The 18,229-nt window shown below is 38.0% G+C and overlaps 1 protein-coding gene across 4 annotated transcripts in view; it reads right to left on the bottom strand.

The window, feature by feature from the left end:
• Nucleotides 1–3,194: 3,194 nt before the first annotated feature.
• Nucleotides 3,195–18,229, bottom strand: part of MLST8 (MTOR associated protein, LST8 homolog) — a 597,189-nt gene continuing 582,154 nt past the window's right edge. For all 4 annotated transcript variants that reach the window (XM_044089213.1, XM_044089214.1, XM_044089215.1 and 1 more), the window contains one exon: nt 3,195–3,454. In XM_044089213.1, coding sequence (XP_043945148.1) covers nt 3,336–3,454 — 119 coding nt within the window. In that variant the 3' untranslated portion in view covers nt 3,195–3,335. The remainder of the gene's footprint in view (nt 3,455–18,229) is intronic.

Below are 18,229 nucleotides of genomic sequence, written 5' to 3'. Positions count from 1 at the left end.
ATCTGCGAATAAATGTACACTGCACAAAAAACTTTTCAAAATTACTGTATTTTGACTGCACTTTACAAAACAGTTGTACATTACACACACACACACACACACACACACACACACACACACACACACACACACACACACACACACACTCTTTGAAATAAATAAATAAATGCACCGGGATAAAACACACACTGCAAACACACTGCACATTCTGAGATACTTCAAACAACTCTAGTTATACTTTGAATAGCTTCTGTTAATGCGAATTAACAGCTCATACCCAAAATACTGTTGTTTTACTCAAAAATATGCAGTCACCTTGCTTTTCTATGCTCATTTATGCTTATTTTGCCCTATTATCATATCCGTAATGCAAATTTAATCCCATCTGGTCAGGACAAAACAGACGAACAGTTGTGGGTTCTACTCAAGCAGCTTTATTGTACACAAACACATCAGGATTGAGACTTTGTAAAAAAACTCAAAACAGCTTATAAACAGACTGACTAGCACATTCATACATGCTCACACACTGGCTGTTCTCTCAAAATGGCACTGCTGCCTGCACATGCTTGCTATTTATAATGCATGTGCGTCACTTAGAAATGCACACACACACACACACACACACACACACACACACACACACACGGATCTGCCATTTAGCTTGGGTAAGGTGCTAAAGGTGCTGGGTCTCCACGCAAGTGTTAAGAGATGAAAGGCACGTACATAAGGTATTAGGTATGAAAGACTGTCAGATGCTACAATTTTTATTATAATATTCTGCACCAAGGCAGAAAAGGCACTAAGAATTGAGATCCTTGTAGGGGAATCTACCTGCACAATTGCAATTTGCCCTCCTAGCTGACATCTAACAGAACTTCAAACATCAAAACCTTTAAGAAATAAAAAAAGGAAATTAAAAGCTGTAGATATACAGTAAATGTTTTTTAAAAAATAAATGGCAGAATGTTTCAAATAAAAGGGATCTATGGGTTACAGAGTGAAAGGGTGATATATGGACTAAAATGTGTGTAATAAATTCTGCATGTAGGGAAAGTAAAAGCTTTTCATCTAGGCTAAAGGAATACATTAGGGACATCAAAAGTGGTAGAACAGAAAACCCTGTGGCTCTTCATTTTTTAAATGTTCATAATAACCCACAAGGGTTACAAGCTACAATTTTGGAACAAATTAACTGTAATGGGGTGTATATAGATAATGTAAAAAGAAGTTATGGAAAAAAGAATCTATTCTTATTTTAAAGTACACTACCTTATCCCCTGGTGGATTAAATACGGAATGCAATTGGAAATGCATATTGTGATTAATTAATTAAGCAAATTTGAATGCCCAACTGGATAATGGTTTTATGAAGAAATGTATTTAAGAAGTGTAAGGCAGAGAGAAGGGAATACTCTGTAAAGGCATAATAGCTGAGGCATTACAGATATTCACTGTTTGATGACCTTTTATTGACTATTTGTTATTTTAATAAAAGTTTGTTTTAAGTTTTGGATCACTGGCCATTTCTTCTGTGGCCGCTATACAAGGTTCTTATTTCTAGCTGTGGCATAAAAAAAGGAAAGTTATCTAATTCAGTGAAGCAAAATATATCAATGACCATGTGTAGAATGGACTGATGGAAGCAAGACCTGCATTTGGGCTGGTGGTGAAGTAGTCTGAGGGCTTCATGCTCATACATCCAACTTATGTACCCTTACACCTGCGGACTTAAGTATGGCTCTATGAAAGGTTTTGGCTTTGGTAACTCAGCTGGACATCCACATTATTTGGAGAGATAACCCAACAGTTTGGAATACTGCAACAGTGATCTAAGAAGGACATCAAGTATGTTAACCAAGAGGATATTACTACATGAGGAAAAGAAATGAAAGATCCTAGTTTCAAAATAAGCAGAAGAGAAAGTAAAAAAAAAAAAACCAGGAGAATGGAAAAGGGGGTGGGGACAGTGGAAGCTAAATCCAGGATAGACATAAGTCAAACAAAGGAAAGGGAGTAAAGAAAGCCTGTAGGAAAAAAGGAGAAGAAAGAAAGGGGATGGGAAATGGCTAAGAAAAGGTGGAAGAGAACTAAAGATCCTAGTGATACAAGTCAGCATAGGTAACCAGTTAAAGTGAAGGGGGATAGTTATCAATGTGAGGAATGAGGTATTTAGGTTACTTAATATTTTTTTTTATCCAGCAAAGGGATTTTCGTTAAGCTCCTCCACCAAGAATGACAATTCTTTCATTAGCAAACTAAAGGATGCAATCCACTTTTTTTCCAGGATGGCACCAGAGCTTAAGATTTGGAAGTGCTGATAATTATCCTGACTGATTCACAAATAATAGTGAATCACTTGAATGCATGATGGAAGTCACCATCAGATAATGCAAAAACATCAACAACAGTAATGACACCTCAAAGACACTATCCTAACCTGAGATGTGTTCTGACACCCTGCCCATAAAAAGTAATGAACAGGAATGATGACAAGATTCACCACTGTTGGGAGCCCACAACTCACCGTGAACAAATCTGACGTAAGGCTGAAAATATGGACAAAAATCTCATTAAGTTTATACAGCAAATGGATAGTGAAAGCTAAAGTAGCAGCCTTGTACCTTATATTCCGACAACACGTCAAACCACATAATCATAAGCCTTGTCCATGTTAAAAACAGTTTGGACTATATTAGCAAAGGCCCATGACCCATAAATTAGCAAAGGCCCATGACCCATCAAATAGATGCGCACAGCTAAAGAGTTGGTCCGCTAGTCCACAGACTGGATGGCAGTCACACTGTTCTTCCTGAATTCAAGGTCTGACTAGTAGTTACAAAAGGAACATGCAGCCTTTCCCTTTACTTAAAGATGGGGACCACCATCCCAGTACACTAATTCAAAGTATGCAACAACAAAATGGACCTTAACCCTGATGGCTGACTTCAACATCTGTGGATAGATCCCATCTACCTCTGTGATCCTACCCGTACAAGGGGATTCTAACCATCAGAGTGACTTCTGTGAGGGATGCTAATTAACCACACATTTCAGGTACTGTCTTCCCAAGAGGAGAGCAAATCCAATGTGTTAAGGAGTTCTTCAAAATGTTCCTTTCACATCTTGAAAATGTGTACCTAAAAGAAAATTAAGTACTTTGTCAAATGTTTTACTGAAAACCAAAAGCAAAGTAATATACATTATTCCATTTATTTTGCAGCTTCACAGTCTATAAAAAAAAGTTTATTCTTTAGAAAGTGCAGTTACAATAAGCAGTCCATCCAATACGACACGTTTATCCGTGACTCAGAGAGAAAACATTATTATCGTCTTCATCCTAAAACACTATCATTAAAAGCTAGACAGACAACAGCTTTTTGATGCCCATTGTAGTCTCTCTTTATCTCACCCGTCTCCACACACCACAGCCTGGCCAGATTGTCTGAAGAGGCTAGAAAACAAGGAAAAGAATACATAAGAAGCAAGAACTGTTTCACAGCAATTTATGACACCATGGTCACAGTGTCATTACAACAGCAGAGCTCAGTGCTATTACAATATCATTGGCTTACACCAGCACTTTAAAGCAGTACGTCTGTGCCTGCTACTTCAACTACAGTTTAGATCAGCCCCACATTCCAAAGTTCTTCCAACATTCTTAACCAATATGTTTTCCAGTATTAACAGTACACAATTCATATGCAACAGTGTATATGATAGCATTATTTATTAACATCTGTTTGCTGGGAAAGTCTGACTGGGTCCAAAATACCCATTTTCAGTGGAGGCCCGGGGAGAAAAGCTCCAGATTACTTACAAATTACATACAAAAGTGATGAAATACAATATAACATAATCAGTACAATTTGATGTTACAGTATAGACATTTAGAAAAAATATTGAATTATTTGCTACAGAAATAGTGTAGAACATACTTAGATATGTAATTCTGGGCATACCTGGATAAGTAAATCATGGTAGAAATGATCTTTGTTGTCAAGGAAAGAGTCATTATAGTAGCCTTTCCTTATGTGAAGATAATATGTGGATAAGGTAGTCAGTCTAAAACGTAAAACTAGAGATGCTAATTAGGTGTAAAAGAGATAAAACCAGATGATTAAGCAGGTGCATCTGAGTGATCAAATAGCTATAATGTCTGTGGGATAGGGAAAGGAGGATAGATTTTAGGAATAGTTTAGAAAGGAGAAAAAATTGGCTTAATAGGAGTAATAGAAGTAAAAGTCGGCAGACTTAGGTAGATGAAGAAAAAAACTAGATCAGTGCGAAAAGTGTTGGAGTGATTTCTATCAGGGAGGCCAAGGAAAAATAATGGAAAGTGGATGGAAGGGTAGAGGAAAAGTAAAGAAGTGAGGCTTGGATTTATGGTGTTAAAAGGTAGATGAGATTTTAGATCGGGAATAGGTAAAAAGATGTAGGAATGGGGATTAAGTTTATATAATAGCATTACTGGGGGGTTAAATGTATATGATAGCATTATATAACCCTAACCCTACTAAAGATCAATCACAACAAAACTATTTGCATAGCTGCCCTACAGGTAAACAATATTCCCATCCTTGAAGACATCCTCTCCTGGTTCTCATCAAATTTACAAAATGAAACTATACTCCTAGGCAATGTTAATATTAACTGGACTGCTATAAACTCTCCCACAACCTCTCAGAACATTAACCTATACAGTTTCACCCAATTAATAAATTCTCCAACTCGACCTACCAAAGATACCACTTCTGGTAGCATTCTGGACTGGATACTTGTATCACACACCCATATGATAGCCAACAGCGGTACCTTTCCTGACTCCCTTAGTGACCATATCCTTGCCTATGCACATCATGCATCATCTTCCCTTTATTTTCAGCACGATTATATCTTTGTCCGTTTCCTGAAAAACTTCAATCCTGAAACCTTTTTCAACTCCCTTAAACACGATAACTGGAATCCTTTAAAGCCCTTCCCCTGGACAATGCTGTTACCTACGTCAATACTTCATTTATTAACTTAACAGTCTTGCTCCTCTCAGATCTAAAAGAGTAAAATGCAAAACCACCCCTTGGCTTACCAAAGATACTATTTTCCTCATGCATCTCCGAGATAAATCATGGATACATTACCAAAAATATAAAACTTCTAGCTCCCTGACAGAGTACAAACAGCTTCTTAACAGAGTAAAAAAGCACATTGCCACAGATCGAAAATCCTATTACTCAGTACTACAAAACAATCACAAAAACAACCCTAAAAAGTTCTGGAACAACATCTCTGCCCTCCTCTGTCCTGGTAGCAGAGACAACCCTTGCCCAGATTTTAATTCTTCTGATCTCTCCTTAGCTACCCAGTTTAATTCCTTTTTTATTGGCACTATAGCCAAACTTACCATATCCTTTCCTAATAACATATCAGTCCAGACCCCATCCCCCTCCAGTAACTCTTCCCTCGCCAACTCAAAAATAGCCCAATACCCCCCTTTTCTCTTTTATACCCATTCCTACCTTCTACAATAAAAAAGCTCTTACAAAAACTGAAACCATGCTCAAATGCTCCTGATAAACTTCCATCTAACTTTTTTAAACTAGCTGCCGATGGCATAACTATTCCCATCTCACCCTTGATAAACCATTTCATCCAAGAATATTACGTACCCCTCCTCTGGAAAAAAGCCTTCATTATTCCCCTCCATAAAGGAGGCAACAACACTGATCTCTCTAATTTTTGTCCAATAGCCATCCTATCTCCCATCTCTAAAATTCTCGAAAGATGTATCCACCTTCAGCTCCTACCCTACCTCTTAGATAATCAACTGCTGTCTCCCACACAACAAGGTTTTAGACCTGGACACAGTACCACCACTGCTCTGCTCTCCTTTCTTGAAACCACTGACCACTCCTGCGACTCTGTCAGTATTGTATCTACCATTCTCCTAGATTCATCCAAGGCTTTCACTACTGTTTCACATAACCTTCTCCTATCCAAGCTCTCATATCTCACTCTTTCCTTCTCCTCCATCAACTGGTTTCCCAGTTACCTTTCTAATAGAAAACAAGACACCAAGTGAAAAACGTGCACCTCCTCCTTCCTCCACACTCTCAAAGGCATTCCACAAGGCACCACCCTAGGCCCTCTGCTATTCAATACCTTCATCAAGGACTATCATCACTGTATTCCTAATGTTAAACTTATCCAATACGCTGACGGCTCTACTATTATCTCCTCTGCCAAATCCCTCCCTGAACTCAAAAACCTAACTCAAGATGTCTTCTCTTCCACAGAGTGCTGGATATTAAACAGTCACCTTGCCTTAAATGCCTCAAAATCCAAAATCATGATATCAACTCCTTCTAAACTCACCAAAATAGACACAAACTCTTTCTCTATATCTAGCAATAACACAACCCCTGTTGAAATAGTCCCCCATACAAAGCTTCTAGGTGTCATTATTGATGAACACCTAAAGTTTGACATTCATCTACAAATATTAAGAAAACCCATCAAAATCTGGGTATGCTATATCACCACAGCCGCTATCTTACTCCTTCAACCAAACAGATCCTCTCTACTACTTACCTCATTCCCACCCTCTTGTATGGGGCCCTTCTATTCAATCTACAATACTCTCGTAAAGTCAAAGCTGGCTTCCTGCTACAACAAAATCTCTAAATTTGCTACAGGATCCAAATCCTTCTTCCACCACTGTGATGCTCTCCATACCTTGAATTGGTAAGAACTGACAAACTACCTATCCTACATTCAACTCTCGGTTGCCCACAAACTTATCTTTAAACCTGCAAACTGCCCCACTCTTTCCTCCACCCTCGTAATGCATCACCCAAATAGACTACTCAGGTCCAAGAATCAGAACCTCCTGGAAGTGTACAAACCCATTCGTACACCAGGGATTCTTCTACTCTCTTTTTCCCTAGCATGACTATGGAATTCCCTCCATCCTCTCATTAGGACTACTACCAACTACTTCACCTTTAACACACTGCTCCATTCCCATCTACGTTCTCATTGGGAATGCTCCTGTTCCCACCCCACATGACTCCCTCCACTACACCTCTACTCTCCTTCATCCCTTTCTCATGCCAACACTCATCTCTATCAACTCTTATCCACCACACTTTTGTTTCTTCTCTTCTCTCCCTTTCATCTCACTGTTGTGTTACTTTACCTTTCATCCTTTTCATTTCACTTCTAGGAACATACAAAGCTCGACTCTCACCTTTTAATATTTCCTAAATATACTCTATTAATACTCGCTCCTTAATTCTTCTGCATCATCTCATATACTCTTGCTAATTTTCCTTAGAATACTCTGTCAGGACTCACCCTACAAATGTCTTGCTAATATTTTTTTTGCACTGTTTTTATTCTTAGTTATGTATAAATTATGATGAACTGTTTAGATTTCATTTTAAGCTATGTATAAATTACAAACTATTGTTTTTTCCATTGTAAATCTGCACAAGGAGCTTTTCTCCCCAGGCCTCCATTGAAAACGGGCTCATCTTTGGAACAATGGACTACCTCGGTAAACAAACTATAAATAAATAAATATTAGGTTTACTAACAAGTTATTTTAAAGCATGTTTAAAGGCACAATGTTTAGGGTTAAGTCTATATTAGCAGGAAGGTTATTCCAGGCTTTTGCTACTGAAAATGAGTACAGAGACTTTTGCCATCTGAACTTTTGGGTTTATGCAGCATAAAAATTGTGGACGAAAATCTAAAGAAACATTCTGTTAAAAATAATAAAATGTGACCTGAAAAGCAACTGCATGAACTTTGGAAATTTACAAAGTGATACCACTTTTTAGAATGGGTCTTGAGCAAAATGACATGAAAAGGCTAAATGCTCATTTTTTCCTGTTCTCTTACAAACTGCATGCCAGCACAAATATGAAACAGATTCCGCTGTACATATTAAAAGAATCAACAAAAGGGACAAGTGAAAGCACTGTGTACAAAAGTGGGATCGAAGTGGGCAGCTGACAGTGCACTACAGAATGACGGATCTAAAAAAACAGCTTGCTGACAGGTGTTCAGAATGGTATAATGGTGGAAACAAACAAGACTGCTAAAAACTTCTGCAAAGAATGACTAAATTACTAAAGAAAACAGTTGCGACAGCTGCATTAAAATGCTGAAATTAAAGAAAGGGATGTGTAAGTGTTTAGTAAAGAAGTAATCAGAGGATGAAGATGGTGCTGTACAGAATGTGTCTTAACTCACACTTTTAACACTCTTATATGGAACTGCTACTTTAACTTTTTGGGGAGCTTTCACACTAAGTCTCTTTCTTCTATAAAGGGGGCCACTCTGGCCTTGTGGGTGCTACTGGTTAACAAATGCAAATACATAAATAAATAATGGCAAAAATAACTGATGAGTGTGCCATAAAGAACAATGGAGTCACTGAAGAAAGGTAGTGGACAGTGTCGCATGGAATGAAAGAACCACTAAAAGGGACACCTGAGAACACAAAGCATGTTGAAATAAGCATACTGGGACAAGCTGTCAATGCTAAATCAAATGTACGAATCACTAGACAACTGACTGCTATGCAGACTGATGGAATCAAGGCAGCAAACAGCCGACATTGAGTACGGAATGACTCACAGAACAGGAAAAGCCAATGCTGTCCAGTTTAGCGGTACGGTAAAATTTACAGAGCAACTCAAACCGTCACTACCACCTATGATTCTTCTACTTTTGTGGACTGCGTTAACTAAATAAACCTACAGTGACGAACTCTGATATGTGTCTGTTTTAAATGCTAACTTGAACACTGGTGACTTAAGTGACTTAGTGCAACATCACACAGCAAGCAGACACTGTTGGGCTTTATTCATTTAACTGGGTAAATTAACTGTTTCCAAGACACTTTTCAGACATTAACTGGGTGAAAGGCAATACAAAAATTGCAACATATTTGTAAATAAATTATTTACAAATGAAACCATACACCTACATAACATAGCAGCAGCTTCATTCACACAGACAGTCCCTTAAGTTACAGTTAGCAGTAAAGTTGAGAAAGTTAATTCAGCTATCAAAATGAAATAGCAGGCACTTTTCTTACATTTAAGTGAATCTTTCAGTTGAAAAAAATAAAATAATAAAGAGCTGCTGGCACAATTTTTTTCTTATAGTTAAAAAATGAAAATACGCAACTTAAAGAACTATCAACACTATTTTCTTGTTTAAATTAACTTACCTATACCTTCTTCCTTGAGTTAGAACTGATATATTTTTATATTTTTGTCATTTTATGTTTATCATTTTATTTTTAAACAAAAGTGATGCTATATGGATGCATTCCCAAGCACATTAATGAGCTCTGCAAGGCTGTAAGAATGTGATGATGTCACCTGGAGGAGCAGGAAGTATTTCAGGAAGGAGACCGTTTATTTTATGGTATGTATATAAAAAAGAAGTTATGTACTCACCATAACGTTCCATCTGAGTAGGTAACTTCTTTTGTCAGCAACCTGTGGGTATCAGATCTGACCCGGACCCGAGCTAGCAGCTTTTCAGGCTAGAGATCCAAGCTCCTCCCCCTTACCCATAATACCCTGCTACCTCCTTCCAATCCTCAGATCACATTTGCCCATCTATATAACCTCACAATGACAAAACAATAACCTGAAGAATCCTAATCTAAGGATTAACAAATGACCTGAGAAACCATCCTAGGGTTCAGGTAATCAAAGAACCAGGTTAGGGGGAAGGAGGGAGGGTCGGTTGCTGACAAATGATGTTACCTACTTAGATGGAACGTCATGGTGAATACATAACTTCTTTATCTGAAGTAGGTAACTTCATTTGATCATCAACCTGTGGGACAGAGTCCCCAGCTACCAAAAACTTGGGAGGTCCCCAAGGAAGGATATTCTGGAGCACTGCAGAGCCAAAGGCTGCCCTACCTCTAGACACTAAATCCAATTTATAGTGAGAGATAAAGGTATGAGAGGATGCTTTGTGGATAATATTTTTATCCTTTGGAATGGGAATGAAGATGAGCATAAGTCTTTTTCTGAATATCTTGAAACTACTACAGAGTTCTTGAAATTTACGCTTCAGTATTCAAGGAATGAAATAGACATTCTTGACATATACCTGCAGTTAGACCCAACCAGTGGAATAAGTACGAATGCCCAGAGGAAAAGGACTTGGAAGAACCATTTAGGAGTAGTATGCACCCTGGGTTTGTCAACAGAAAATCTATGAGAATCAACTTGTACGGCTCCAGGCTATGCATGCATGAGCACATATTCCAGAAGGAATGCAGGCAACTAGAAGAGAATCTGTCTAATAGGGGCTATAGTAGAGATGACTTGACTGCCAATATCCACCCTGAAATTTTAAGACGAACAAAAGGATGTCCCAACTTTTCCAGATATACTACTGGCAACGTGACATTGGATACACTTCAAGTCACAAGGAACCTTGAAGGAACCAATTTAAATGGTGTCCTTACCTTTAGTACAGACCAGAAGGTATGTGATGTCATCAGAAGGTTCGGACCTATCTTGACTGAAGACGATAGAATAAAAAATAGCATAGAATGACAGAGGTTCACATTCAAAAACATCAAAAGACTTCTCTGCAATAAAGATGGCTTTCCCAAAAAAATGTTAATATTTTGAGACAAGGAACCCACAAATGTGGAAGATGTAAAGCCTGTCAGTTTATAGATAATAGTAATACTTTTATCCATCCAACTACAGGCAAGTGCTATGTATTTAATGTTAAAACAACCTGTTACAGTGAACATCTTGTATATCTAGTGTGCTGCCACCTTTGCCCTGGTTTCTACCCAAGCAAAACTGACCAATGCTTGAAAGACTGGGTTTTATACCATTTACTAGATATCCAACAAAATGACACGAAAAATGCACTGGCATCTCATATTAGCTCAAATCCAACTCATTATTTTAGCTTTAAAGCTATATGCACATAGAGCTGGGGATATTCAAAACAATACTGAGATTCGTGAAATTGGGTGGGTAAATAACTTAAGAGCTAATCGCCCCCCAGGCTTAAATGTAATTGTTCCAATGAAACCTATTCTGAAACAGAAACGCCTTTCCATTGGTTAATATTGGAGGCTTGTCTGCCTCCAAGAAAGTGATTGACATTGTGGTAGGAGGGACTGACATTGCAAGGAAATCACCTGATTGGTGAATATTTAAGGATGTTATTTAAGGTTTTAATGTTTAAGGATATGGAATGAAGCAGAGAAGTCACGGTCTGAAGAAGGCAAACTTGCTGAAAGCACTTATCGTTTGATGCTTCATCTGTTTTTAAGCTTTGCAACAGTTTTCGTGAGTTTTAATTTTGTTTACTAAAGCTGAAACATTTTAATTGTGGTGGTGTGAACTCAGTACACTTCTTTGCCTAGTTTGTACTTGGTTCTGAGTCACCTTTAGAAGTGGGGGACTTATCTTTTACACACAAAAAAATGGGAACTATGGGAGCAATACATTCAGAACAATATTCTGGATGAGGAATGAGGTTTAAAGAAGCAACTATTTGAATGAGCTATGCAATGTTTTACAATGACTGGATAAATTACAAGTGATATATAATGTTTGCAACTAAAAATATGTCAATATGGTTTGTTTTCATTTACATAAATGTATGATCGCCTGTATCACAAGTAACATGTTTCTTGTTTAAAGAAAAACATAGAAATTTAAAAGAGGTCGAAATACGACTATGAAAAATAAAATAAATAAGCTTAACAGAGAAACATAGCATGAAAAAAGATCAAGAAAAATTATATAAAGATATTAAGCACAATAGGAAAACATTTTATAGATCTATAACATTTGGTAGGAGTAAATACATGCAAACTGATAAACTGTATGTAGATTCTAAAATTTATTCTCAGACATAACAGATTATAGATATATTTACAAAATCTTGTGCAAAGCAGTTTGGCTTCACAAAGGGGAGAAAGATTATCCTAGTGACATCCAGGTAACCTCAATTAGATTAAAAAAGAACTATACAAACTGGATCCAAACAAAGCACAGGAAGGAGACAGAATTAATGATCTGAGAACACTCTGGCAAAACGTTATAGTACCATTGTATGTGTTACTTACTAGGTCATGTAGGGAAATTCTTCAAGATTGGAAAAACACTTGATAAACCTGTCTTTAAAGAAAACGGGAGTTGAACAAACCCAGAGTCATACAGACACATACGTTTAGTTTAATATTGTGGAAATATAATAGAAGTTTCTACTGGCTAAATTATCAGAATTGGAAAGGTTGAGACTTGAAACCATATATCAGCATGCATGTGTTGAAAACAGAGCTATTATCACCTACAACATAATGTTCTATAACAACGCAATAACAGCTATAAAAGAAAAATGGTGCTGTGATATAATTTATATAGATTTAACTTCAGCATTTGATAGGGTCATACACAAAACACTTATCAATAAATTAGAACAACTAAGTATTGATGTACTCTTGCTAAGATGGATAACTGCATGGGCTTGCAAATAGGACATGGCAAGTGTCATACAACTAGATGGGTGAAATCCTTGGTTACAGTCAGAGTGTCCCACAGGGCTCCATCCTAGGCTCATCCTTGTTTATATTGTATCTTTCAAATGTATCTTTTTCATCTGAGGTGTTCTACAGTCTATATGCAGATGACTTGATAATGGGCAGACTGATTACACTGTTACAGAGAGGGCATGGCTGCAAAAGAACTTGACTAAACTGACCATTTGGGCAAAGGAGAATAATATTCTGATAAAAACATCAAAAACTAAGCATATGAGATTTGGCAGACATAAATTGAAAGGTAAATGTTTACTACAGCACATGGTGACAGACTGTAGATTCATTTAAGTGAGTATATGGGTAGATCCAGGTTGCTATGGAATAACAATATGGAAACCTTACAAGAAAGCAGGCATGAATAAACTAGAAAGAGTAAAGTGGAAATATACCAAGGAAATCCATGGATGTGAAAATTTAAGTCATTGTGAAAGGCTAAAATATCTGAACTTGGACAGTATTTCATATTGATGATTAAGGGGATATCTTATTCAGATATGTAGGGTATTTTGAGACAACTACCTCCGGGAATGTTTGGGTTTTTCAAAAAGTAGTAGAGAATGATCAGACAACCTAAGTAATATATTCTATTGTAATGAGAAGTGTACTAATTGGTTCTCTGATAGAGTAGCTGATGCAGGGAAGAGACTACCAAATTACATTAAAGCAAGCACTAATTTAGGTATTTTTAAGAACAGCCTAGGTAGGTATTATAGGAACAACAGCTTTGGTACATTGGCAGGCTACAAGGGCATTATTGCTGTGCATTAAATATTTGTATGTATATACAATGAGAAAACATGCATTACACTGCTTGATGCTCCACCTTCAACTATGCCTATAAACAAACAAAATATAGGAGTGTAAACATTTTTCTTAACTACCAAAATTATAAACCACTCTTTCTGTAACCTGCTACTTAGCTCCCTGTATTACCATTACTGGGCAGGGCAGTGGTACAGTGAGAACTGCTGCCTCACAGCAACTGGTTCACCAGTTATATTCTCAACTTGTGTGTGAAGTCTCCGTGTCCTCCATTTATTCACAAATTTTCTTATAGTACTCTAGTTTCCTCACACATTCCAAATTCATGAGGTATGCAGACTGGTGACTCTAAACTGTCTTTAGGTGTTCATGTAGTGTACTGTGATATCAAAAAAGGCCTGGCTATCTACTTCGTTCCATCCTTGCCTAGTAAACTACACAGGCTGGGGTGGTTGATGGAGGGTTGCTACAGGAGCCAGATGCAACTTCAGCCATGGTTGAATGGATGGATTACAATTATTGCCAGCTTTTCCTGCAGTTACTCCCACTGCTCAGACAGACATGCACACTGGTGTCTACATGCTACAGTTAATAAGAATGACCAAAAAATGTGTTTGGCAAGATATTACCAACAATTGCACTGCAAAGTACAAGTAAAATATCCAAATAATGTAAATCAGAAGGTATCTTTTCCTAGTCTCTCTCCCTACTTTTCCAACAGTAAATCTACGAAAGCTCAAATCCCAGAATTATTTTTATGACTCACCAAGACTTCTCATGTTCCTCCTGGATACAGTAAGAAATCTATTTTATCACTACATGTATATTGCTAACAAATTCACAGTACACCAACAATCTAAATCACACAAGACATTTATGGAAAATACACATACATATGTGTATGCATAGCTTACAAGTAATAAAAATAAGAAACTAACTCCTGCAGAAATTGTTCCTAAAAAGTGAGAGGAAACATGCTTTTGAACACAACATTGCTTTTATAATACTGTTTTACACAGAAAACTACAGTAAAATTCAAACTTTTGTTAAAATAAAACAAGAAAAAATACAATAACTAATTAATTTCCCTCATAAGCTTTCAAAAACACTTCAACAACATTTTGAAGTTTCTTACCTTCCCTACACAAACAATATGGCTGGTGTCAACACAGTAATGTTTGTACCTAGCTTCAAACGCACATGCACACACATTATTCATTAAAGGAAACCTATAACCTAAAACCTGAAAAAAAAAAGTTTCATTGCATCTTGAAATTCTATGTACTTTTAATGCATCAGAATCATTATAAATGTTTCTTACAATTGTTTACGTCTTATATCCCAAAATGTCTGCATTGGGGACTATCACATTGCTATGACTTTGCTTTTTAGTCTCCGTCTCCACCCAGAATAAAGTCTGAGTCCCTATAATATTACAGCCCCAAGACATCACAAATGAGTGAGTTTTTTTCTTCTCTATTCAATTACAGTGATAGCACTGTGAGTTGATGGCTTCTTAGATGGTATATGAAAACAGAGTCAGTGTTCCTTTTTAAATGAAATACTCTGATTTGTGCATATAAATTTGTGAATACTCTGTGCTGTCCATCTATACTTTCTTCACTAAAAATAGAAGTGAAAATGCAGGGTTTTGTTAACCACTCAAAGCTGCAGTCATTAAAAAGTACAGTTGTGTACACTTACCATAAATGTAGATGTTCGAGTGTATTCACTGTTGCAGTCATTACATTTGGGTAATCTGCTGGCAGGTTGCCCTCAGTCAGCCTGAATAACAAAGTTTTGGGTCCTGCGTCGGTTGCTGTCTCCTCTTCCATGACAGCAGGTCATCAGGGGTATAAAACATGCAGACAACGCCATTTTAATCAGTTTTTCTTGCCCCAGATGTCAGGTGCCCCCCCAAATGGGGAGCAAAAAAAATATATATATATATATATATATATATATATATATATATATATATATATATATATAAACTGTAAATATATAAATGTACCTTAGAAACATAAAATTTACCTTCAACTAAAAGCAAATACACCACAAAGGCTTTTCAGTATAGTGAAGGAAAGAAAAGGTATAGAAAGGGGGCTGGCGGGTGGGTAACCCGGACTGCAACAGTGAATACACTTGAACATCTACATTTATGGAAAGTGTACACAACTGTACTATGTTCTTCGTGTTTCACTGTTGCAGTCATTACATTTGGGTAGAATCCCAAAGCTATGGATGGGAGGATGGAATTAAACAGCATTAGGAGCAGCTATAAGGCCCTGCAGGACTGCAATGGCAAAACCTGCCCTGGATTTAAAGAGAAGAGAGGTAAATGATAACTGCTTTGTGAACTTACGAACTGAGCTCCAAGTAGCAGCTTCTAGAATGTCTCTGGTTGGGACCCCTCTGAGAAAAGCTGCTGAAGTAGAGGCAGCCCTGGTGGAATGGGATCTGATCCCCTTGGGTATAGGTTTACCATGGTGCAAGTAGCAGAAACTAATGCAATGGCTTATCCATTAAGAAATAGTCTGCTTTGATACAGCCTTCCCCTCTGATCCTAAAGCAAATGCTACCAGTAGTTGCTCAGACTTTCTTAGAGATTTTGTCCTGTTTAAGTAGAATCTTAGTGGTCTGTGTACATCCAATGAATGCAGAATCTGCTCTCCCTTTTTCTGCGGATTTGGGAAAAAAGTTGACAGGTGAATGGTCTGGTTAAGAGCCACACTGGATACTACCTTAGGCATAAAAGAAGGATTGGTCCTGAGGGCCACCCTGTCCGGGTAAAAATAATGAAAGGCTCCACTGCCATGAGAGCCTGTAGTTCTGAAACCCTTCTAGTTGAAGTGACTGCCAAAAGAAAAGCTGTCTTCCAAGAAAGAAATTTTGTAACCGCAATAGCTGCTGGTCCAAAAGGAGGCAGGGTGAGCTTTTCCAGCACAAAATTGAGGTCCCATGCAGGAGTTGGTGCTCTCCTGGGAGGCCTTAAGTTTTTGGCCCCTCTTAGATACTGTTTTAGCAGTGGATGAGAAAAGAGGGGAGGCTCTGTGTTGTAATGAGCCGGGATGACAGAGATATGGATTTTTATTGAAGAAAAGTATAGGCCCTTGTCAAGCATCTCAGTTAAGTATTGTAAAATCTGAGGAATATTGGGCTTTGCTGTGTCTATTCCTTGTGCTTGGTTCCAAGCACAGAATCTCTTCCATTTATCAGCATAAGATTTTCTAGTACTAGGCCTTCTGGCTTCCAAAATGACATCCATTTCAGGTTTACTGAGAGATGGTGGTTTGAATAATTAGTTGATTAGCCATGCTGCAAGATTCAGAGTTTGGAGCTGAGTGTGCAGAATTTGATAGTTCTTCTGAGACAATAGATGAGGTGTTTGAGGCAAGTACCACGGAGGAGGGTATGACATATTCCTTAGAAGCGGGTACCAGTGTTGGCGAGGCCAGTCCGGAGCAATTAGAATCTTTTTTCGTTTTTCCTGTCTGACTTTTAGTAAGACTTTGGAAAGTAGAGGCACAGGGGGAAAGGCATAGACTGATAGGTTTTTCCAGCTGAAGGATAGAGCATCCACTTTTCATGCTTTTTTGTGATGACTTCTTGTGCAGAATTTGTCCAACTGATAGTTTTGGGGAGAGGAAAATAGATCTATGTTTGGGCTTCCCCATTTCTGTGTTAACATGGTGAAGATTTGTGGATCCAGTTTCCATTTGTGTGGGTCCATAAGATTTCTGCTTAGGTCGTCTGCCAGAGTATTTTGCTTTCCTGGCAGGAATTGAGCTTGAAGATGTATTTGGTAAGTCAAGGCTGTGTTCCACAGGGCTATGGCTAGTCTGCAAAGGGGGTAGGAATGAGTACCCCCCTGCTTGTTTATGTACCACATAACTGTGGTGTTGTCAGTCTTTATCAGTAGTTGTCCTGGATGAAGTAAGTCCTTGAAGGTTGTCAGAGCATTCTGAACAGCTAGCATTTCTTTCTGGTTGATATGTAGATGCATTTGGTTTGGGCTCCATTTGCCCTGAATGCATCTCCCTGCCAGGTGGGCCCCCCAAGCATAGTCTTATGAGTCTGTGGTTTGGGTGGCAGGGGGTAGAGTGAATGACAGTCCCTTGTTTTGGTGACATGTCTTTGCCCACCCAAGAAACTCCTGTTGTAGGCAGGGAATGAGAGGAATCATTGTTTTCAGGCTGTGACAATGTTGACTCCATAAACTTTTCAGGTACCATTGAAGTTTCCTCATATGCAGTCTCGCATATGGAATTAGTAGAATGCAGGATGCTATGAACCCCAAAGCCTGCAGATTTTGTCATGAGGATAACTGGGTTTTTGTTGCCATTTGTTTGAAGTATGTTGTCAATTGCATTTGTTTGTCTGGCGTGAGGTAAGCCATCTGGGCAGTTGTATTCAAGCTTGCACCCAGGAATGTAATTATTTAAACGGGTACCAGTTGTGATTTTTTTGTTTATGATGTACCCTAGGCATGCTAGAAGCCTTTTTACAAACGCCAGATGTTGAAGAAGAGTGTCCTTGTCCTCTGCCTGAATGAGACAATCGTCCAGATAAGGGTAAATTTGAATGTTTCTTTGTCTGCAGTATGCAATTACTGGTGCCAGGCACTTTGTAAAGATCCTGGGCGCAGTAGATAAGCCAAAGGGCAGTGCAGAGAATTGGTAATGCAAAAAACCTGCTTTGAAGTGGAGGTATCTTCTGCAATATTCCCTTATTGGGATATGCATGTATGCCTCTTTTTAAGTCTAGAGTTACTAGCCAGAGATTCCTGCCTAGCATAGACAGTAGCTGTTGTAAAGTCAGCATTTTGAATTTTAGAATGTCCAGAAACGTGTTCAG

The sequence above is a fragment of the Protopterus annectens genome, chromosome 12.part0 (genome assembly GCF_019279795.1).
Source record: "Protopterus annectens isolate FY-2018-M chromosome 12.part0, PAN1.0, whole genome shotgun sequence".
Lineage (NCBI taxonomy): Eukaryota > Metazoa > Chordata > Ceratodontiformes > Protopteridae > Protopterus > Protopterus annectens.
Note: the sequence above shows the minus strand (reverse complement) of the source record. Positions and strands in the feature narration are given on the sequence as shown.